The sequence below is a fragment of the Bos javanicus genome, chromosome 10 (genome assembly GCF_032452875.1).
Source record: "Bos javanicus breed banteng chromosome 10, ARS-OSU_banteng_1.0, whole genome shotgun sequence".
NCBI lineage: Eukaryota > Metazoa > Chordata > Mammalia > Artiodactyla > Bovidae > Bos > Bos javanicus.
Genome location: NC_083877.1, coordinates 1266521 through 1291115, shown reverse-complemented (window position 1 = coordinate 1291115; position 24595 = coordinate 1266521). Strand labels below are relative to the sequence as shown.

General features: G+C 38.0%; 1 protein-coding gene across 9 annotated transcripts in view; it reads left to right on the top strand.

Annotated features, from left to right (window-relative positions):
* The window catches only part of APC (APC regulator of WNT signaling pathway), a 131304-nt gene that overhangs the window by 29455 nt on the left and 77254 nt on the right, over nt 1-24595 (top strand). For 3 of the 9 annotated variants that reach the window (XM_061429897.1, XM_061429894.1, XM_061429892.1), the window contains exon 1: nt 6122-6184. The exons of 4 other annotated variants lie outside the window; for them this stretch is intronic. Coding sequence is in view for 1 of the 5 variants with exons in the window: in XM_061429895.1 (XP_061285879.1) it covers nt 6110-6184 (75 nt within the window). In the remaining 4 variants the exon portion in view is untranslated. Of the gene's footprint in view, nt 1-6089; nt 6185-24595 lie in introns of those variants that run through there. 2 more of the 9 variants (XM_061429895.1, XM_061429899.1) reach the window with 2 other exon arrangements.

The window sequence follows — 24595 nt, the reverse complement described above, 5'->3', positions numbered from 1 at the left end:
TTGCTAGTACATGACTAGGAAGCTTTTTGACAGGAAAAAAGAAGTTTGTTTTTTTCCTCTGTAGGCAGATGCATTAGGCTGTATAGCCCTCTGACTTTAAAAACATTTCAAAACAGTCTCCCTATTGTAGTGCAGTAGGAGCTTTGATGGCAGAAGCTGGAGTGACGCACGGTGCTCCACAGTTCTGACGGTACTCACCTGTGCCTGGACCTCGTCTTCAGAGATTCTGACTTAATGACGTCTTTAAAACTTCTCAAGCTCCTAAAGCGATTTTATTGTGCAGCCACCCAACCTCAGAAACTTAACCCCAAGTAGATGGTTATATTTTACAGTAATATTCATTATTCAGCATTTGCATTATTATTATTCCTTGTGGGATCTGCATTGCATGCCCTTTGGAGATTAATTTCAAATCATTCCTTATACTAATAGGACTTAATAAACAGCATATTATGGTGTACACCATGAGACATTCAAGGTACAATCGGGTGTGGCTCTCCCCTAGAATTCTTACAGTCAGGACTAGGAAAGGGGATGTACACAGAGGCACTAATATGCTTGTACCATAAAAGAGGCAGGAACAATGGAGGGAAGATGAGGGTGGATTGAGTCTGGGTGGAATGGTCGATTATTTCATGGAAATCTATGTTTAAGCTGAACCTTGATTTGGACCAATAGAGCAATTAATAGTCCTTTATGTGTAAAAAGTGTTTCACAGTTTATAAAATTTGTCTATACTTACACATTTGATCCTTATAACAGCTCTGTGAAATAAGCCAAACAATTGTTCTCATTTTACTGATGAAAGAGTAGTCAAGTAGAATCAAGTAGAATAGTTGTGACATCCGGAGTCCATAGAGCTATGAAATGAAAGATTCAGAATTTGAAACCTGATTCTTCAGTCTGTGTACGCTGGAGCCTTCTACTGTACCACATTATAGTAAAGGCAGAAAGTTCTGTATTTAAGGTGAATTTTAGAATTGGCTAAGTGATAGTTCGGTGGCTCAGACGGTAAAGCGTCTGCCCTACAATGCGGGAGACCTGGGTTCAATCCCTGGGTTGGGAAGATCTGGAGAAGGAAATGGCAACCCACTCTAGTATTCTTGCCTGAAAAATCCCATGGATGGAGGAACCTGGTAGGCTGCAGTCCATGGGGTCGCAAAGAGTCGGACATGACTGAGTGACTTCACTTTAACTTTCAAGTGATTAGTTGGATTGGACTGGTATTAGGATGCACATTTTAGAATAGTTGAAGGTAAAGCTTTAGTGCAGTTTAGGCAGAATAATGGCTCCCTAAAGATGTCCACTTCCTAATCCCCAGAACCTGTGAATATGTTGCATTATGTTGCAAAAGGGAATTAAGGTTGAAGATAGAATAAAGTTGCTAAGGAGATACCCTGGATTGTCAGATTGTGGAGGTGGGCCAATGTAAGAACAGTCTTTCAAGTAAGTCCTTGAGAATGTAAAAGAGAAGAGCAAGAGTCAGAGAAAAGGCTAATGACCGTGGAAGCAAAGTGACAGCTGCGACCTGAGAAGAGCGCAGTCCCCCACTGCTAGTTTCGAAGATGCAGGAGAGAGCCCTTGGCCCGGGACTGAAGTTGGTCTCTAGACCCAGGAAAGGGCAAGAGAACACATTCTCCCTAGAGCCTCCTGAAAGAAGTAAAGCCCTGCAGACACCTTGATTTTAGCTCAGTGAGACCAATTTTGGAACTTGCTTTTTGAAGTAACACAGAACACATATATATTATATGAGGACTGTGTGTGTACCTCCCACTTGGTCTATACACCACCTAAACTCCCATTGCCTGTACAGCATTTCAGCTCCTTCTCGTGTCCCATAAAAACTAGAAAAGAGGAGAATTGGTCTTCAGAACCAGTTGGTCTTTGAAATGTGACTGACTTTATTTTCTTCTTATGCTTTTTTGTCATACCCTAACCCAGTACAAATCTAAAGACTGGAAGGTTGTTAAATGAATTTGAGGTTTATTTGATTGCTTAGCCCCTGGAGAACCTATACTAGTACACGCCTTTTCAATACATAATTATTATTTTTAAAGAAAAAAACTTTCATTGATCTCTTTGTAGGCATTAATCTAGTCTATTCTATTTGAGGTCTCCAGTAAAGAGAGTTGAGTATTAACAAAGTGCAGGAGTCGAAATAGCTGAATTCAGAGCACTGGTTTTAACTCATTTTATACTAGCTGATATTGTTGCCCGTATTCTTGTCAGTTTTTGAAATCACAAGTGTTAAACTGGGCCTAACATGCTCATGTCAAAGTGGAATGCAAAGTTTAAGATACTAAGAATCCTATTATTCCTATTCAGAATAGAATCCTATTCTTTCTATTCTTTTTTTTTTTTTTTTTAAGTTACAGAAGGTTCAGAGGGTTTTTCTGTTTTTTTAACGTGAACTATAGTTCACTGGTTTTAACTCATTTTATACTAGCTGATATTGTTGCCCATGGACGGAGGGGCCTGGTGAGCTGCAGTCCATGGGGTTGCTAGGAGTCGGACACGACTGAAGTGACTTAGCATGCATGCATGCATGCATTCGTATTTATAACATTTATTTGAAAAGTGAAAGTGTTGGTCACTCTGCTGCTGCTGCTAAGTCGCTTCAGTCGTGTCCGACTCTGTGCGACCCCATAGATGGCAGCCCATCAGGCTCCCCCGTCCCTGGGATTCTCCAGGCAAGAACACTGGAGTGGGTTGCCATTTCCTTCTCCAATGCATGAAAGTGAAAAGTGAAAGGGAAGTTGCTCAGTCGTGTCCGACTCTTAGCTACCACAGACGGCAGCCCACCAGGCTCCTCCGTCCATGGGATTTCCCAGGTAAGAGTACTGGAGTGGGGTGCCATTGCCTTCTCACTCAGTCATATCCAACTCTTTGCAACCCCCTGGCAGATTCTTACTATCTGAGCCACCAGGGAAGCCCTCAACATTTACTTATGAATATTTATTAAAAACAGACGAGGTAATCCTGATGAGCACAGATCATTTGAAGTCAGTGACTGTTTATTGGTGTAGTCTTATAATAGCCTTAATATACAACTTATTTCTGTAGTAAATTTTAGTCAGAAAATATTTTTAATGCATACAGATACATGTAGCCTGAATATGAAATTTGTAACTTATTTCTGGAGTAAATTTTAATCAGAAAATATTTTTAATGCATACAGATATATGTAGCCTGAATATAAAATTTGTACATAAATAGGGATGGCAGGAGCTTTATTCTGAGATACATATAAACCTAGTAGCACAAATTTTGGAGAAGGAAATGGCAACCCACTCCAGTACTCTTGCCGGGAGAATCCCAGGGGCGGCGGAGCCTGGTGGGCTGCCGTCTACGGGATCGCACAGAGTCGGACATGACTGAAGCGACTTAGCAGCAGCAGCAGCAGCACAAATTAATGTTTCAGTGACCTCCACTGTTTCCAAATTTGTGCCAATACATTTTGATTGTATATGTTTTTAATTGTAGTTTTAAAAATAACTAAGTATACGGAAACATATACACTACCATGTGTAAAATAGATAGCCAGTGGGAATCTGCTGTATGATTCAGGGAGCTTGGGATGGGATGGGAGGTGGGAGGGAAACTCGAGAGGGAGTATACCTATGTACATATAGGTATACATATGTATACCTGTTGCAGGAAGGGGACCCCTTCCAGGGTCCGAAACTGGGCTCTTGTCTAACACTCGGAAATGAATTGTCTGAGGAGACACGTGTGCTGACAAAGCAAGAGATTTTATTGGAAAAGGGCACCCAGGTGGAGAACAGCGGGGTAAGGGAACCCAGGAGAACTAACTGCTCTGACACGTGGCTTGCAGTCTTGGGTTTTATGGTGATGGGATTAGTTTCCAGGTGGTCTTTTGCCAATCATTCTAATTCAGAGTCTTTCCTGGTGGCGCACGCGTTGCTCAACCAAGATGGATGCTAGCCAGAGGGATTCTGGGAAGTGGACTGACACGCGGTATCTCCTTTCGGCCTTTCCCGAACTCTTCGGGTTGGTGGTGGCTTATTAGTTTCCTATTCCTTATCAGAATCTCCTGTCATAAAACAACTCATGCAAATGGTTACTATGGTGCCTGGCCAGGGTGGGTGGTTTCAATCAGTGTGATTTCCCCAACATACCTATAGCTGATTCATGTTGATGTATGACAGAAACCAACACAATATTGTAAAGCAATTATCCTTCAATTAAAAAAATAAATAATTTTTAAAAATAGCTAAATATATTGTTATACAAAATTCAAATCAAACTTTTGTGGAATTGATGAGAAAACTGGTTTGCAAATCTTACTGAAAAAATTCAGTTGAAAACATTGTAAAATGTAAAGTTTTAAGATTGGCTTGTTTTGTGATTTGAATTATATTGATTGATGAATGTATAATGGTCATAGCTTTCTGTAAAATTTTTTCACTTGAATCACTAACTTTTATAACACATGTAATAAAAATTTAGACAAATACTTTGGCTACAAACTGGTGTACTAAATAGTAGCTTGAATCATAGTCAGAGTCAGGAGTTGTTTCTTGGGGTACTAAGAAGTTATTTTAAAAGCTTTTTAAATTCTGTGTTTAGAAGGGTACTTTTTCTTTCCAGAAGCTTTAGGCCTTATGAGGAATTATCTGTTCTGAATTTGTCACAAATAGTTGATGACTAAAGTCCTAGTCAATGAATCATGCACTTAAAGTAAAGAGAGTCTTGAAAGCCTTTTGTAAAACTAAGTCATCTTGACAAAAGAGATATTTAGGACAGAACCAAGTTGATTAATGTTTCTTTTACTTCAAATATCAAGGGAAGGTGTTTCTAAATATATTTAAACTTTTCATTTGTTATATATATATTTAATTACTAATAATATGTGTTTCATTTGTTCATTCAACAAATATTTAGGGAGTATTTGCTATATAAGCATTATAATACAGAGACAAAAGAAAAAAGTATCCAAAAGCAGAAAGGAAAAGCAGAAATTACTCCATAATCCACCTTCCATGGATAACTGCTATGAATATCCACTCTATGTATATCTGTGGGCATTTTGCTATTTGTCCATTACTTTTCTAATTTATACCATTTTTATTAAAATGAAATTGCTTCAAATACACTGTTTGATAGCTTGCTCAGTGCTTTTCTTGCTATTAATTTGAAAAATTAAGATCATAATAAATATATTTCATTTAAAGACCTAACATTAAGTATTCTTTTAAATTTGAAATAGATCATGAAAACTGATTCCCCCCACCCCCCACATTTTAAACCAGATTTTAAATCCAGTTTAAATCCTTGGCAATTTGGATTTTGTCCTTCTAACTAATAAAAAATAATTCACGCTTTACTTGGTTAAAAGTGAAATGTGGAATTTGCATTGAAATATTCAAGTCACAGATTATTAGTGACTCATAGCATTTACTGTGTCAGGATGTGTTCTGAATACTGCTTCATATATATTTACTCCTATTCAACGTTTCTATTCCCATTTTGTGGGGGAAATTAAGCACTGAGCCTTTAAGTGACTAAAGTCACACAGCTAGTAAATCACAGAAGCAGAAGATTTAATCCAGATTATGTGACTTCATGATTTTGGTCTCAACTACTCTTCTGTACTGCCATCATAGCTTTTCTGGAAACTTGTGTTTTTAATTCATAGTTCCAGTGATTTACCTAGCAAATCGGTGATTTGCAATGTAACATTATTTGTTTTGATACATTTAGTAGAATTCTTTTTCTCTGTGCTGCAAAGCTGTAAATCTTAGCAAGTATCGAATGAGATGTAATTCGTTACTCACCCACCCACCTCTAGTATCTCGTGCTAATAATTTTTCTGCCCCATGTACCTCCCCCACCCCACTGTTTCTGCTTGTCAGCTTCCGTCGGCTGCAGTGGGTGGCCCGGAGGTAGAGTCCAGGGGCGCTAGGTGCCGGCCTGGGCTCGGAGCCGTGCGGCGGGGCGGGGCCCTTGCTCTGCTGCCCTTTGAGTTCAGAGTGCGAGTCGGAAAGAGGCGCGTGGAGCCACTGTGTAATCGCTGGATGCGGACCAGGGCGCTCCCGTTCCCGTCGGGGACCTGCCGATTGGCTGCGCGCGCGCACACGTGACCGACATGTGGCTGTATTGGCGCAGCCCGCCTGGGTGTCACTGGAGACGGGATGGAGGTGCTGCTGGGCTCGGAAATGGGGTAGGTGCTGGAGCTGCGCTGGCCCAGCTTGCTGCCTGGGTTGAGAGCGGGCGGGGGGGCGACGGGGAGGCGATTTTTCCTTGCACTGTCTGAAGCCGATGGCCTTACTTTGGCACAGGGTCTGCAGCCACAGGCCAAGCGAAAAGGCAGGGGCGTCTCCCCCCACCTTCCCCCTACTGCAGCACCGGAGATGGATTTCTTGTGCTTCTGATCCTGGGTTTTTGACAGAAGAGGGAGAAGGGGGAGGGGTACGAGTGTTAAGGGGAGACTGGTGAGAGAAAGCTGTTTTTGAAGGTAGAAAGAGGTTTTGTTTTTATAATGCCTGTTGACAGAGTAGAGTGGAATAACAGTATCTAAGGAAACGGGTAGAGGACAACAAAGAATGGAGCATATTCATGGCAGGGGCGAAAGCTGTAGCCCATTGAAAGGCTTCTTTTCCTCCCTGGCCACAGGGACACATGCAGTGGTAGCCAAGAGAGGGGATACAAAGCTGCTGCTGATGGCTGATGTGAACCTTGTGGAAAGGGCAGCTTGGGAGAGGAGGAAGAGGTGGAGGCAGGTACTGCAGAGCTTGAGTGGTGGCTTTGGTTGATTGATGAAATTTTGGTTACCAAAGAGCCTGCCTTTGCAAACGGTCTCAGTGAACTGCCTGTGAATAGGGTGGCAAAAAGATACCAGTGCCTTTGTTACTTTGAAGTCACAACCCTAGTGCCTTTTTGCAAATGACTGCAGCAATGCTTTCTCCCACCCAGGCTGAAATGATAACTGCAGAGGAGTAAGAACCCTTGCAGCAATGCTGTTGGTAGAAGTCTTTTTATAAAAAGCCATAATTTATAATTACAACCTGTATAGAAGAAATTATTTAGATTTTTAAAAGTAGGAAGAATATCTGGCTATGAATGTTTTGACAGTGGAATGTATCAGACACTTTGATTCTATATCACAGAAGAGATGTTCAAATTCTTTGCTTCAGATAAATCCTGTAGGAAATCTTAATAAGCAGTGGATCTTTTCCTTTGTTAACATAGCTTTCTGCTATTAATTAGGTTATTCAAGAGTAAATCACTTTATAATGTAAATTACTTTGGGAAAAATTATTGTGATAAATTTTTTCATAGGCTTAATATTTAAGATCTGTATTAAGTATTTCTATTACTTTTTGGTCACTTTTAGATATCATTGAATAAAGTCTATAGGCAAATATTTCAAATTAAAGCACCATGATTTTTCTTTTAGATATATTTCTGTCTAGTGAATACTCATAAGGTATACTCTTGATATTGAGTGTTTTCATTGCACTGTTTTTTGTTCCTTTCATTAAATGTCTAAAAACATGTTTTCAGATTGAGTATAGTTTTAAATGCTGTCTTATCTTTATGCATATTTATGGTAGCCAGCTTGTCACACCTCCCTAGTCTCTGATCAGAATGGCAGTGGCTTTGTAAAGCACCCCAGGGTCAATGTATCTTAAGTAGTGTTCATTATGTATTAGAAAGTCTTGAAAGAACCTTTTATTTTTGTTTTAGAAATTTTTTTTCAAGATAAGGAATTGAACTTGAATAAAACTAGCCTGGTTTTCACTGATAAATAAGCAATTTTATTCTTTATTTTTAAAACTATTTTTGCTCTAAGAATTATTAATCATGTATATCAGGGTTAATAGTCCTTAGAATCTCTTTTTAAAATCTGATGAAAATTGTACCTAGAATTAATGGTGTTATATTAAATTTTTAAATGAAATGTTTGTTTTTTGTAGTATATCTAAATTTTCTAGAAGATCCTTTGATATATTTTTCCAATAAGTTAAAGAAAAATTTAAGTGAAATTTAATAGCTAATGCCATTCATATCTTTGAACTCTGGTATAGTTTTTGAGAGTTTATGGTTCTTATTTTTATATAAATTATTTTGTTTTACTATTTAAACAGCTCGGTGTAGCGTGATTTTCATTTTAAATGATAAATTATTCCTAATTACGTATATTGTGACTTTATACAAGGTCATGTATTGTATATAAGGACATAAAGAATGTAAGTCTTATGTTTTGTTCTAAGTCTGTAAAACTATTTTATAATGTCGCTTGTTGCATAACATACAAAATAATATGTAACAGAAATTACTTGAAAAGCAGTATAAATCAACAAATCATTCATTGAATGAAAAAGAAATCTCGGTTTTGAGTTTTTAGCTGTGGTGTAAAATACGTGAATTTGTAAAATACGTGGTAGCTAAGCAAGTGGAGATGCAGCAGTTTTCATAATGACATTCATAACATACTTTTTAAAGATCATCTTATTAATCAAATTAATACTTGTGCTAAACAGAATAATATTAGATTGAGATTTTAGGGGGATTAAATAAGAAAGAGCTAAAGTACGAAAAGTTGATTTCTTTTCTTTTATATTTATTATGAAATACCTAATATAAGACTATACTGTTGGCTTTAGTGGTCTTTGAAATTATTGTTAATTAATATGGGTGGCTCAGATGGTAAGGAATCTGCCTGCAATGCAGGAGACCTGGGTTTGATCCCTGGGTTGGAAAAATCCCCTGGAGAAAGAAATGGCTACGCACTCTAGTATTCTTGCCTGAAGAATTCCATGGACAGAGGAGCCTGGCAGGCTACAGTCCACGGGGTTGTGTCAGTGTTGGACACAACTGAGCATCTAACACTTTTACAATTGATATGGTCAGAATTGAGCTATTGAGGAGTTCAGAAGTTAAATATTCCTAAGTATGTCTGTGAAGTGAATCAAAGCTGTTAATTGCGGTCTTTCATGCCTTGCTCTTTCGATTTTTGCCATTTCTCTTATTTTTAAAAGTAATCTCACATAATTTAGCAGTCTTCTTATATTAAATGTTTTCTTTAATTTTGACCTCCCCCGCTTTGTTTTTTTACCAATCTCCGAGTGTAATTTCACCTAGTACACAGGATAGGATAGGGTAATATGATGTAGAGAAGATGACTTGAGGAAGTACATTCACTACGTAGTTGCTGCTGCTGCCGCTGCTAAGTCGCGTCAGTCATGTCCGACTTTGTGCCATCCCAGAGACTGCAGCCCACCAGGCTCCCCTGTTCCTGGGATTCTCCAGGCAAGAACACTGGAGTGGGTTGCCATTTCCTCCTGCAACGCATGAAAGTGAAAAGTAAAACTGGAGTCGCTCAGTCATGTCTGACTCTTATCAACCCCACGGACTGCAGCCTACCAGGCTCCGTCCATGGGATTTTCCAGGCAAGAGTACTGGAGTGGGGTGCCATTGCCGTTTCCGACTGCGCAGCTAAGTACCTACTAAATGCCAGACAATATAAAGGTACAAGACATGGAAACTAACCTCCAAGAAACTTACAGTAGAACTATTTGAAATATTATTGCTACTGCATTGAAAACACAGCTTTGGCTACTCCTACAATCTTTAAAGATTTATGTTATCTAAAATGTCTTCTAATGTCAAGGAATGTGGTAGTTTGCTGTTTGAAACACAATGCCTTGTAAAATCTGCTTGGAATAGCAGATAATTCTGAAATTAAATTTCTTTTGAAGTATTAAGTGCCTTGAATGTAAAAGATGAAGTGATTTCTAGATCTTCTAGCTGTAATAGTCAACAATTTGTGGTACTTGGTTTCCATAACGTTAGAAGGAAAGTTACACAGATCGTTTCTTGTTTTGGTATAGATGACATCTCACTTGTTAAGTATTAGGTATGTTCTTGAAAATTATTTTTGTAAATCAAATCATGACATCATCAGTCCGACAAGGCAAGCTTGCACCCCTTTATTCCCACTCCCCTTATAGGCACTCATTCACACGTGTTCTTAAATATGCATTAATTCTTGTGAAATGTTCAGCATTTTGTGTCTTTTTTGTAGTTAATGAGGCTTTTTTTTAATTGTGGTAAAATATACATACATAAAATTTACCTGCTCAACCATTTTTAGGTGTATATATAGTTCTGTGGCATTAACTATTGTTGTGAATGTATCACACAATTCATCTCTAGTTCTTTTTAACATTCCCAAACTGAAACTCCACTGAGTAAGCACTGATTCTCCATTTCTTCCTCCCCAGTTCCTGGCAACCACCATTCCATTTTCTTTCCCTATGAATTTGACTTCCCTTAGAAACTCGTATAAGATAAGTCTTCAGGGTTCATCTATGTTGTCGTATCTGTCAGAATTTCCACCTTTTTTGAGGCTGAATAATATTCCAGTGACACCACCCTTATGGCAGAAAGTGAAGAGGAACTCAAAAGCCTCTTGATGAAAGTGAAAGAGGAGAGTGAAAAAGTGGGCTTAAAACTCAACATTCAGAAAATGAAGATCATGACATCCGGTCCCATCACTTCATGGGAAATAGATGGGGAAACAGTGAAAACAGTGTCAGACTTTATTTTGGGGGGCTCCAAAATCACTGCAGATGGTGATTGCAGCCATGAAATTAAAAGACGCTTACTCCTTGGAAGGAAATTTATGACCAACCTAGATAGCATATTCAAAAGCAGAGACATTACTTTACCAACAAATGTCCACCTAGTCAAGGCTATGGTTTTTCCAGTGGTCATGTATGGATGTGAGAGTTGGACTGTGAAGAAAGCTGAGCACCAAAGAATTGATGCTTTTGAACTGTGGTGTTGGAGAAGACTCTTGAGAGTCCCTTGGACTGCAAGGACATCCAACCAGTCCATTCTGAAGGAGATCAGTCCTGGGTGTTCTTTGGAAGGACTGATGCTAAAGCTGAAACTCCAATACTTTGGCCACCTCATGCGAAGAGTTGACTCATTGGAAAAGACTCTGATGCTGGGAAGGATTGGGGGCAGGAAGAGAAGGGGATGACAGAGGATGAGCTGGCTGGATGGCATCACCGACTCGATGGACATGAGTTTGGGTGAACTCCAGGAGTTGGTGATGGACAGGGAGGCCTGGCGTGCTGCAATTCATGGGGTCGCAAAGAGTTGGACACAACTGAGCGACTGAACTGAACTGAATATTCCAGTGTGTGTATGCCACATTTGTTTATCCATTCATTTTTTGATGGACACTTGGGTTGCTTTCATCTTTTGGTTTTATGAATAATGCTGCTCTGAACACGGATGTGGAAATACCTTTTGGTTCCTACTTTTTCTTCTTTGGAGTATTGTACCAAATTTATGTTTTTAATTTGTATAACTTTTTAACATTTTTAACTCAATACTCTTTTTTATTTTCTTAATACTATTTAAAAAATAGTAATCAGTACTATTTAAAAAAATATTTGTTGGGGGGTGCTACCACATGCAACATGGGGCTTCCCCTGGTGGCTCATTGGTAAGGAATCTGCCTGCAATCCAGGAGACGTTGGTTCTATCCCTGAGTTGGGAAGATTCCCTGGAGGAGAGCATGGCAACCCACTCCACTATTCTTGCCTGGGAAATCCCATGGACAGAGGAGCCTAGTGGGCTACAGTCCATAGAGTTGCAAAGAGTCGAACACGACTGAAGTCACTTAGCACACGCGCACGCACACAGCATGTGTAATCTTAGTTTCTCTGCCAGGGAGTGAACATATGTCCCCTGCATTAGAAGCGTGGAGTCTTAACCACTGGACTGCCAGCGAAGTCCCTCCATACTGTTTTTAAGATCTGTCTGGTTTGTGGTACTAAGTCTGCTATGTAATGTTCTGTAATATCTGTCAAATGGGAAGGTCCTTAAGGTTTTTTTTTCCAAATCTCTTTTACCACAAACTTTGCTATGGTGTGCATCCTTGTATGGAACTTCTTATAGATTATTTTAGTAACGTATCAGTATATAATAAATTACCCCGAATCTTAGTGACTTAAACAAGAAATCCTTAATACTTCAGAGTTTCTCTGGGGTAGAAATTCAGGAATGTCATAATTGGTTATATGGCTCACAGTCTCTCATAAAGTTAGTTAAGCTGTTAGTCAGGCCTGCAGTCGTCTGGAGGTTTGACTAGACTGGAGGATTCACTTCTAGGTGGCTCACTCATAGTCTGTTGCTCCTGACTTTTGGCAGAAGGCCTCACTTCTTTGCCATGAGCTGCTCTAAGGGCCTGCCTGAGAGTCTCCATGACACTGCGACTGGCTTCCCCCAGTGATCCCAGAGAGAAAGAGCAGGAAGGAAGCCTTTCACAAGATAGTCTTGAAAGTCATGCTCCATCACTTCTGCCATATTCTCTTCATTAGCAGTGAGTCACTTAGTCTAGACCACACAAGAGGAGATGGATTAAGCTCCAGTGTTTGAAGGTATAAGGCCAAAGAAATTGTGGATGTATTTCAAGATCACTTCATGTCTGGTGAGATTTCACTGGAATTTATCCTTGGAAGAGGGATCACTGGATTATAGGATATTTTTCATATTGTTTTTGTAACAAATTATCACAAACTTAGTGTTTAAAACAGCCCAAATTTATTATCTTACAACCTTGGGGATCAGAAGTCTGAAATGGTTTTCATTGGACCAAAATCATGATAGCAGCAGTGCTATGCTTTCTCCAGAGGCTGTCTGGTGCATCCATTTACCTGCTTTTTTCAGCTTCTAGAGTCCAGCTGCATTGCTTGGTTCATGGCCTCTTCTCCATCTTTATGCAAGCAACATAGTAAACCTCTGTCTGACCCTCTGTTTCTGTCTTCACATCTCCTCTGACTCAGACTTTTCTCTCTGCTTCTTGTAAGAACCCTTGTGATTACAGCAGGTCTCCCCACATAATTCAGGAAATTTTCCCAATATTAAGAAACTTTTTTTGTTCACATCCACAGAGTCCCCTTAGCTGTGCTTTCCAGGATTAGGACATGGACATGTTTGTGGGACTGCTGTACTGTAGGCATGCACATACAGTTCTTTTTCTTTTTTCAGATGTACACATGCAATTCTGAAGTGTTGTTTTTTTTTTTTAAGTTTTATTTTTGTGAATGAATGTTACTTTTTTGAGTAAATTCACACCAAATTTGTTTATAGTATGGTATATAATAATGACTAAGATGGTAACCAGATATCCATTGAAGAATATTGAAATATATGTTCCACTAGCTATTTTTAGAGTCTTGGTTTTATTATCATTTGATTTATGCTGGTATATTAGCTACTTCTGACATTGTTTAGAATAGAAGCTGAGAAACATTAAAGCAGTGTGGCTGTACCTTTGAGTCTTGTTACACCATTTCTGTGGGTACTCTATCCGAACCTCATCTTCCTCACACTGTGATGTTACCTAGCCGCAGTGTGGTTCCAGGCCACATTTATGCAATTACCTCCAATTGTCTCAGCAAGGTGTGACTCTCATAAACTCTGTCAGTCTCTTGAACCCAAACTTGCCTTTGAATTGTCAGTTATTTGTATCTTGGGGCTTCCCAGGTGGCTCAGTGGTGAAGAATCCACCTGCCAAGCAGGAGACACAGATTTGATCCTTGGGTCGGGAAGATCTCCTGGAGAAGGAAATGGCAACCCACTCTAGTATTCTTGCCTGGAAATCCCATGGACAGAGGAGCCTGGCAGGCTACAGTTCATGGGACTGCAGAAGAGTTGGACACGACTTAATGACTCAACAACAACAGCAGTTTGTGTGCCTGAGTCTCCTGTGAGTCGGAATCTTGAGACAAGACTTGTGTGAAATACTTGCTTTGTGAAGTGACCCAGGAACAAGAGTAGTGGCTTAGAAGATGTTAAATAGTGAACAGGTACAGCCAGTATGTGTTCTCAAGTTGATCACCAAGACAACTTGGAAAGCCAGGACTTGCAGAGGAGTGGTGTAAAATTGTTTGCCTAAGAAAAAGGATTATACGTACTAGCTCCCATTCCCCTTCAGTCCCAACTCGTGTTCAATCTTACGTAGGCTGTACATGCATGGATGTTGGGGACCCACACTGGGGTGTCACAGAGATCCTGGAACGGAAAGCAAAGGATGCCTGGTGCAGTCAGTGTCCTGTGAGTTTATATCTTGCCGTGAGCTGTTTGGTGCAGCAGTGACTGCAGTTAAAATGAGCCACGGGAATGTAAGATGAGACAAGAATGTCTGATTTATTTGTATACGGAACCTGTTTCTCCTTTCTACTGGCATATTATCCATTTGCTAGATCATAAGATACTGAGAATAAGGAACATGTCAGTTTATCTTTTCAGTATTATAGAGCTGCTGTGACAGAGTTCCACATACTCGTGGATTAGAACCACAGAAATGGATTCTCTCACAGGACTGGGGCTGGAAGTACAAAGTCACAGTGTCGGCCAAGTTGAAACCTTCTGGAGACTGTGAGACTCTGTTCCCCGCCTTTCTCCCTGGCTCGCGGTGGTTGCTGGCATTCTCTGGCGTTCCTTGGGTTGCAGCTGACTCACTCCAGTCTGTGCCCCCATTGTCGCTTGGCATTTTCCCTGTGTCTCTGTTCATTTCTTCACGTGGCCTACTTTTAAGGATTCCAGTCATTGGGTTTAGGGCCAGTCCTAATCCCATAGGACCTTATCTTAATTTGATTATATCTGCAAAGATCCTGTTTCCAAGTGAGGCCATTTTTCACAAGGTCCAGGGATTAGCTACTTGTGACTCAACATATTTTGGGAAACCTGATTCACCCCATAAAATTTCCCTGTAATATTTGCATGGTGTCTTGGGAATAATTAGTTTTCAAACGTTTCTTGATTTGAATTGTACAGAAAGAAACCTATCATCTTACTTTTTTAATGGGAAAGTCATCTTGGACAGTCTCTGAATTTGTGCCCTCTTTTTACTCTTCTTTGCTCTCTGTGGCTGTTTATTCCTGCATGTATTTATCTTTTTCTGACTTGCACTGAGTATCTCAGGAATCACGAAACTATTAGATACAAACCTTGTCTTAAAGGTGGGAAACAACATGGCAGATTCATGTCAGTGTATGGCAGAACCAATACAATATTGTAATTAGCCTCCAATTAAAATTAATAAATTAAAAAAATAAATAACCATTTTTAAAAAGTAATACCAAAAAAAAAGTAAAGGTGGGAAACAAAACTTGCCAAAGTAAAATGGAATAATTAGAAAACAGTTAAACCAAGTTGTATTTACTGAACAATTAGCAGGAAGACTCATTAATGGCTTGTGGGAAATAGATATTTTTGTTGTTGTTTAAAAACAATAGCAATTTAAAGGGACATTTAAACATTAGTAGCTGATGTCATAGTCATAGCCAATATGATTCTTTAAGCATACAATAATTCCTGAGTACATTCATTTTTTGCCTTTTTTTTTTTTTTGCCAGTTTTAAGTAAGATTGTTTCCCCCTATGACTTGTGATACAAATTTAGGAAGGTTTTTATGTGAGGAAACAGAATTGGGCTTTAAAGTAAACCAAAGCAGAGGGGGAAAAGGATGGGGCATTCAAAAAGGCGATGAATTCTGAGCAGAAGTACAAAATAGTTTGTATGGAAGAGTGAAGAGGGAATTAGTTAAAGAGAAGGGTTATTTAGGAACTTAATAGAAAATAATTGTGAAACGAAGACTGGTATTAAGTACACTAGATCGTGAAAGCTACACAGAGGTAGGAGCATGGTCTTAGGAGCTTGAGCATTGAGAGCAAATATGACTTTAAATTCTGGCTCAGCCATTTGATCTGTGTTTTTAGGAAAGTTACTTGCCATTTTTGAAGTCCCATCTTCCTTAACTCTAAAACAGGAAGTGATACCTACCTCACAGTTGGTGAAGATTAAACTACACACACACACACACACACAGACATGTATGTGGCACTTATGTGACCTATTGTAAATATGCAGTAAACAGAAGACTTTCTACATTTCATCAGGTAGAAAGATTAGCAGATACACCGAGGATCTGAATAATATAAACAGGTATTAGCATATTATATACCTGTTTTACAACTTTATACACTTTTTCCTTTTTAAAAAATTTCAGTCAGATATTTATGAAAATTAGTCATGTTCTTGATTACAAGGCAAACTTTTAAAAATTCAAAATAATAGCATTTGTAGGCAGCAGTCTCCAGTCAGTCTAATAAACAATAAATCAGTGGCAAGAAAAAGATGACTCACAAGTCATTTTATATAGCTAATAATTGAGAAAAATCTTAAGTACCCTTGAGTCAAAGAAGAAGTCAATATTGAAATTATAAATTATCAAGAAATAAAAAGGGAAATACTTCATACTAAAACCTATGATATATGGCTAAAGCTATACTGAGAAGAAAGTTAGTATTATACCTTAAATTATTATTATTAAAGAAAAAACTGACAAATGAACATGGAAATAAAGGCAGTAAATTAATTACTGCTCAATTTAAATAACAATAAATAATAAGACAGCGGAAAATAAGAGGATATAATTAGTAAAGGTAAATTCAGAAATAATAAAATAGAATACAAAATAGTGGAAAGGATATATAACACTAAAAGTGGATTTGGGGAGGAGTTGAAGATGAGTAAAATAGATGAAACCCTGTAAAGCCGGGTTAAAGGAACAAAAGATAAAAAGCATGAATGGGAAAGGAGACAAATTTTAAAGAGACTATATACAGCGCTTTGCTTATGCTTGAAAATCTAGAGGAAATGGATAATTTATGGGTGAACCGTTAATGAATCAAATTGATACAGGAAGATGAAGGAATGAAAAGGCTTAACAGAAGAAAATTTTAAATACTCAAAAATCTTTCATCTAAACAAGCACCTGGTGATCTGAATTCTAGCTGACTTTCAAAGACTAGATAAGTTGTTTTTCAAACTATTCTAGACCATATACAATTAGCGTAAAGTTAATTTAAATCCGTAATTTAAACTACTGGAAAAATTTCAGTCATATTGTGATTTCTTTCATAAAAATTCCACATGAAATACTGAGCAATGAACAAAGTAGTAAAATTAATAAAATATGAACAGGTAGGGTTTATTGCAGGAATGGAGGATGGATCAAAATAAGAAAAAATAGTAACTGACAGCATCAGCAAATTAAAAGAAAAACCATATAGTTATGTTTTATCATAAATAGAGGAAAGCAGTAGTATGGGAAAGACTAGAGATCTCTTCAAGAAAATTAGAGATACCAAGGGAACATTTCATGCAAAGATGGGCACAATAAACGACAGAAACAGTATGAAACTAACAGAAGCAGAAGATATTAAGAAAAGATGGCAAGAATACATAGAAGAACTATAGAAAAAAGATCTTCATTACCGAGATAACTACGATGGTGTGATTACTCACCTAGAGCCAGACATCCTGGAGTCCGAAGTCAAATGGGCCTTTGGAAGCATGACTACAAAGCTAGTGGAGGTGATGGAATTCCATTGAGCTATTTCAAATCCTAAAAGATGATGCTGTGAAAGTGCTGCACTCAATATGCCAGCAAATTTGGAAAACTCAGCAATGGCGGCAGGACTGGAAAAGGTCAGTTTTCATTCCAATCCCTAAGAAACGCAATGCCGAAGAATGCTCAAACTACCACACAGTTGCACTCATCTCACATACCAGCCAAGTAATGCTCAAAATTCTCTAAGCCAGGCTTCAACAGTGTGTGAACCAAGAACTTCCAGATGTTCAGGCTAGATTAGGAAAGGCAGAGGAACCAGAGATCAAATTGCCAACATCCGCTGACTCATCGAAAAAGCTAGAGAGTTCCAGAAAAACATCTACTTCTGTTTTATTGACTATGCCAAAGCCTTTGACTGTGTGGATCACAACAAACTGGAAAATTCTTCAAGAGATGGGAATACCAGACCACCTGACCTGCCTCTTGAGAAACCTATATGCAGGTCAGGAAGCAACAGTTAGAACTGGATATGGAACAAGAGACTGGTTCCAGATAGGAAAAGGAGTACGTCAAGGCTGTATATTGTCACCCTGCTTATTTAACTTATATGCAGAGCACATCATGAGAAACGCTGGGCTGGAATCAAGATTGCCAGGAGAAATATCAATAACCTCAGATATGCAGATGACACCACCCTCATGGCAGAAAGTGAAGAGAAACTAAAGAGCCTCTTGATGAAAGTGAAAGAGGAGAGTGAAAAAGTGGGCTTAAAGATCAACACTCAGAAAACTAAGAATATGGCATCCTACCCCATCCCTGCATGGCAAATAGATGGGGAAACAATGGAAAGAGTGAGAGACACTGTTTTCTTGGGCTCCAAAATCACTGCAAATGGTGACTGCTGCCATGAAATTAAAAGACACTTGCTCCTTGGAAGAAAAGCTGTGACCAACCTAGACAGCATATTCAAAAGCAGAGACATTACTTTGCCAACAAAGGTCTGTCTAGTCAAAACTATGGTTTTTACAGTGGTCATGTATGGATGTGAGAGTTGGACTATAAAGAAAGCTGAGCACCAGAGAATTGATGCTTTTGAACTGTGGTGTTGGAGAAGACTTGAGAGTCTCTTGGACTGCAAGGAGATGCAAGGATGCAAGGAGACATCCTAAAGGAAATCGGTCCTGAATATTCAATTGGAAGGACTGATGATGAAGCTGAAGCTCCAGTAGTTTGGCCGCCTGATATGAAGACCTGACTACTTGGAAAAGACCCCAGTTCTGGGAAAGATTGAAGGCAGGAGGAGAACGGGATAGACAGAGGATGAGATGGTTGGATTTCATCACCGATTCAATGGACATGAGCTTGAGTAAGCTCTGGGAGTTGGTAATTGACAGGGAAGCGTGGCATGCTGGAGTTCACGGGGTCACAAAGAGTCAGACACAACTGAGCGACTGAACTGACTGATGCATTATCAAAACGTGCTATAAAGTCATTTAGAAGCCACTCCTAAAATTTTTTTTAAATAAAAGGAAGATAGCTGAATGTTAAAAATATTTGTTAAAAATATTTACTGAAATCTAAGAGTAAGCTTTTAAATGGTGAATTATGAAATCATTCCTATTAAAATCAGGAATAAGACCATTGTTGTTAAAATATTATTTTGAAGTTGATTCAAGCTAACAATAAGATAAAAAGAAATGAGGTCTAATTATTAGGAAAGAAAAGACAAAATTATCACTACTTATAGATTATATGATTACATACCCAGAAAATTTATAGGAAAAGACTGTTAGAATTCATAGGATAATTGGATAAGGTGTTTCCATAAGGGGTATGTATTATATAAAATAATACTGGTACTAGCAATATTTGGTGTTTCACTCATGGCAAATCAAATAACAAAAAGCCGGAAATCAATTTGATACAAAATGCATAGGGCCTTTTCTTGGGGAAAAAAAAAGAAAATTTGATCAAATTATTCTTGACTGAGGTAAGATTTTTAATCTATTTCAAATTAATATAAATGTAATACAGTTCTATGTATATATGAGAATTTAACATAGTTCAGTGAAAAATACATGTTTTAATCATTCTGTAATTGGTTATTTGTATGAGAGTCAATTCAGTTAAACCACTCATAGTATAAAATAAAAATTCTAAATGAATTAAAAATCTTAGTGTTAAAAGTGATTTCTGATACAGGCTAGTGAGTTAAAAATCACTTGTGTTTATCACTTCTTTCTCTTAAGACCTCATTGTGAAGTGATAGTAAAAAACAATTAAAAGAATACATGCTGGCAGTGTCACAGAATGAAAGGGATCCAGATCAAGACTGTAACAAAGTTCTGGAAGAGGAAGAAATCATGGAAATTAAAAATGATTACTGAAACATAAAGTCCTTAAGACTTCCTAGGTCTCTTTTCAGGTTACTTCTTCTTTAAGAAAAAAATACTAGGCAATTCTCTACTAGTCCAGTGATTAGCACTTGGTGCTTTCACTGCCATGGGCCCGTGTTCAATCCCTGGTTTGAGAATTAAGATTCTGCAGACTTCATGGTGCAGCCAATAAATAAATAGTAAAATACTAATTTTGAAATTTCTCAGTAGCCTTTGAAATTATGTGGGCTACCTTAAGGGGCTTGGAAACCAGAATTGTGAATTAATGCTTTGGGCCAGGAGTTAGCAAATTGCTGCTGTTTTTGAAAACAGTGTTATTGGAACACAGTCATGTGCATTTATTTGTGTATTGTCTGTGGCTGCTTTTGTGCTACAGCAACAAAGTCAAGTAGTTGCGACAGAAATCATATCGTTTACAAAGACTTATTATCCAGCCCTTGCAGAAAATTATCCAACCTCTGTTCCAGGTAATTTTGGTGGCCATCTTGGAATTGCCCTCACTTGGAACAGAGTAACAGAGTCCAGCCAATGAATGTAGCAGTTTACAGAATGGAAAGGAAAGGAAGGGGTGGGGAAAGAATAGAGCAGATAGGAGACTGATTATCGCTATCTACCTGGCTTTAGTAGAAAAGAGGAAGAGAAGTAGAATGGAGAATAAATACTTCTATTGGTTGTTAAATAAAGAGAAAAGAATTAAAAATAGGTGAGGTACAAAATTACTTTTTTTAATCTGACTTGTTTCATATTTCTTGAGATTTTTGTTTTATTTCTTCATTTTCAAGTATTATTTCCTTTTAAAAAATTTCCTGTCCTAATTAGAACTTCCAGGATTATGATGTAACAGTAGAGAATCCTTAGCATGCTTTTGATTTTAAAAATAATGCCTCTAGTATTTCAATATTAAGAATGACATTTAATGTTTTTGACGGCTTCTCTCTGTTTCCAGTTCATTGAGTTTTTAAGTAGATAATGACTTTTTCCAAATGTTTGTTCTTTGTTGAGACGATTGTATGGTTTTTCTTCTTTGATGTTTTAATGAAGTGAATGACACATATAAATCATCCAGTGCTAAACCATCTTTGAATTCTTAGAGTAAACTCAGCTTGATTCTGCTATAGTTTCTTTATACTTTTGTGTTTTATTTCCTGACACTTTGTTTAGGGCATTTGTGTCAGTATTCATAAGTGATATTAGCCTATGATTACCTTTTTCACCATATCTTTGACTTTTATATCATGACTATATTAGCCTCATAGAATGGGTTGGGGAGTATTTCCTTGATTTTTATTCTTGGAAAAGTTTGCATAAGTTTGGAATGATACGTTTCTCAAATGTTTGGTAGAAGGTGTTTATAAAACCATTTGAATCCAGTAATTTTTTGTGTTGGACAGAGAAAAGGAAACATTTAACTCCTCCAGCTTTCAGTAGTTGTAGAGCTATTAAGATTATCTCTTTCTTGTTGAGTCAATTCCCCCCACCTTTGAATGTTGTTCAGTTTATATGTTTGAGATCTTGTCTGTCTCTAACATTCAGTCTTTTCAAAAAACCAACCTTTTGCTCTAATATTCAAACTTTACAAAAAGGTATACAATGAAAAGGAAGGCATCTTCTCAGCAGAGCTGAGACTTTTCCAGAGGCCACCAGTGTACTTTTGTATATCCTTTCAATGACATTTTTATCTTTTTCAGTTCAGTCGCTCAGTCATGTCCAGCTCTTTGCGACCCCCATGAATCGCAGCACACCAGGCCACCCTGTCCATCGCCAACTCCCAGAGTTCACTCAGATTCATGTCCGTCAAGTCGGTGATGCCATCCAGCCATCTTATCCTCTGTGTCCCCTTCTCCTCCTGCCCCCAATCCCTCCCAGCATCAGGGTCTTTTCAAATGAGTCAGCTCTTTGCATGAGGTGGCCAAAGTATTGGAGTTTCAGCTTTAGCATCAGTCCTTCCAAAGAACACCCAGGACTGATCTCCTTCAGAATGGACTGGTTGGATCTCCTTGCAGTCCAGGGGACTCTCAAGAGTCTTCTCCAACACCACAGTTCAAAACCATCAATTCTTTGGCACTCAGCCTTCCTCACAGTCCACTCTCATATCCATACATGACTACTGGAAAAACCATAGCCTTGACTAGATGGACCTTTGTTGGCAAAGTAATGTCTCTGCTTTTGAATATGCTATCTAGGTTGGTCATAACTTTCCTTCCAAGGAGTAAGCGTCTTTTAATTTCATGGCTGCAGTCACCATCTGCAGTGATTTTGGAGCCCCCAAAATTAAAGTCGAACACTGTTTCCACTGTTTCCCCATCTATTTCCCATGAAGTGATGGGACCAGATGCCATGATCTTAGTTTTCTGAATGTTGAGCTTTAAGCCCACTTTTTCACTCTCTTTCACTTGCATCAAGAGGCTTTTGAGTTCCTCTTCACTTTCTGCCATAAGGGTGGTGTCATCTGCATATCTGAAGTTATTGATATTTCTCCCGGCAACCCTGATTCCAGCTTGTGCTTCTCCAGCCCAGCGTTTGGCATGATGTACTCTGCATATAAGTTAAATAAGCAGGGTGACAATATACAGCCTTGACATACTCCTTTCCCTATTTAGAACCAGTCTGTTGTCCATGTCCAGTTCTAACTGTTGCTTCCTGACCTGCAAATAGGTTTCTCAAGAGGCAGGTCAGGTGGTCTGGTATTCCCATCTCTTTCAGAATTTTCACAGTTTATTGTGATCCACACAGTCAGAGGCTTTGTCATAGTCAATAAAGCAGAAAGAGATGTTTTCCTGGAACTCGCTTGCTTTTTCGACAATCCAGCGGATGTTGGCAATTTGATCTCTGCTTCCTCTGCCTTTATCTTTTTACAACCCTTTTATTTTTTACTAGAACAGGATGACCAGTATGAGACATAGTGATCTATACTGTCTTGTTTTCTCTCTTCTTTTTGTTTTTACATCAACCTCATTTTTTTAATGCCAGTGTAATATTCCACTGCATGGATGTATCCTGTTTAATTAAAAGTAGTTATGCTTTTATACCTTTCCCATTTGTTTGACGTAACCTAAGAACTTGATTGATTACCCCTATTCTAGTAATAGACAATCATTTCAGAGGTCCAGCAGGCCTTCCGTGTGCCTTACCCTTTCACAAATAAGTTAAAATTAAAATGTCCATTGCTCTATAATAGCCTCCTTGGAAGAGGGTGTATTCCATTTCAGCATTTTTAATTGAAAGCACAGCTCTTTTCTCTAATTTAAATGCCGTATGATGTCCTTCAGCATTTGCACCCCTGTCCTCCTGTAGTCCCCCCTAAAGTGTAGGGGAGGAGTGGATGCCGCTGCATGTGTCCTCGTGGCTGTCCTGCTGCCCTGGCCGCTTGTGTAAAGTCCATCTTCTGACCTGTCTTTGAGATGCTGCCTTTATTATGACTAACTTCACATATACTTCTGGAATTTAAAAAAATGTGTTCCCTTGGTTGATCTCTTCATCTGCCAGTTTCATAGCTTTTTAAAGCCTTTTTATTTTTAAATAACTTTGTACTTATAAAAGTTAGAAAAATAAGAGAGTTCTTATGTACCCTTCAATTTTTCCTAATGTTAACATCTTATATATCCATAGTATAATGACAAGAACTAAGAAATTAGCTTACTGATACAGTACAGTTAACTTCATACTGTTTTGCTTACAATGGCTTTGTAGCACTAATTTAATATGACGTAGGTATACTCTTGATCTTCCCTTCATATTTTCCCTTTTTTTGTTTTTTTCAGTTGTCTACCTGTAGAAAACAAAATAAAAAATATTTTATATAGTATTTATATTGGGACCATGTAAAATTAACTCAGGGAGAAATGACATCATTATGATACTGAATCTTTAGTACGCAAACAAGATATGTCTTTCCATTTGTTGAAATCTACCTTTGTGTCTCTCAGAAGTGTTCCATAGTTTTCCTCATACATGTTTTGAACTCTTTATTCAGTTTATGCCTGTTTTTTTAAATTATAGATAAGATCTTTTCTTCCATTTTATCTTTTATCTAGTTTCTCTTTGTACATGTAAAGGAAAGATTTCTGTATGTTTTATACTTCACAAAATTACTAGATTATCTTGTTGTAGTAATATTTAGTTGGTTCTTTTGGATATTCTAGCTATTTCATTGTATCCCTGCCAGTAGTATTCGTTTCTAATTTCATTCTGTGTTGACTGATAAAACGAGTAAGAGTGGTAAAAATGGGGCTTTCCCTGACTTTAGTAATATAGTGTATCTAGTATTTCCTCATTGGGTGGTGCTGGCTTATTGTGGGGCTGAAATACATTGTGTTAAAAAAGTGTGCTTTTATATCCAGTATTTTTAACAAGAATGGGCATTGAATTTTTAAAGCGTCTTTTCATCACCTTTGGCATGATAATATTTTTCTTCTGTGTAGCTCTATTAATGGGCTGAATGATAATCAATTTTACAACAATGATTTTTGTTGTAAATTTTAGATTTTCCTTCTCTTGTGGTTAGTTTTGATAAAATACACTTTCTAGTAAATTCTCTATTTCGTTTTCAAGTTTGTTTACATAGACTTGAGCAAAGTAGTCTTTTATGATTCTTTTGGTTTATTTTTGTATTGATGTTTTCTTCTTTTTTCATTACCATCTAACAGTACTGACAAATACATCTTTTTTTAAAATTCATTAAACCAAAAGAATAAAAGCAGTTTAACGTTTTTTTAAATCCCAAACTTCTTAATTTATAATAAAGAATCTTTCAGATTTAGTTCTAATTGAGTATCCCTTACCTACCTAAACTTTT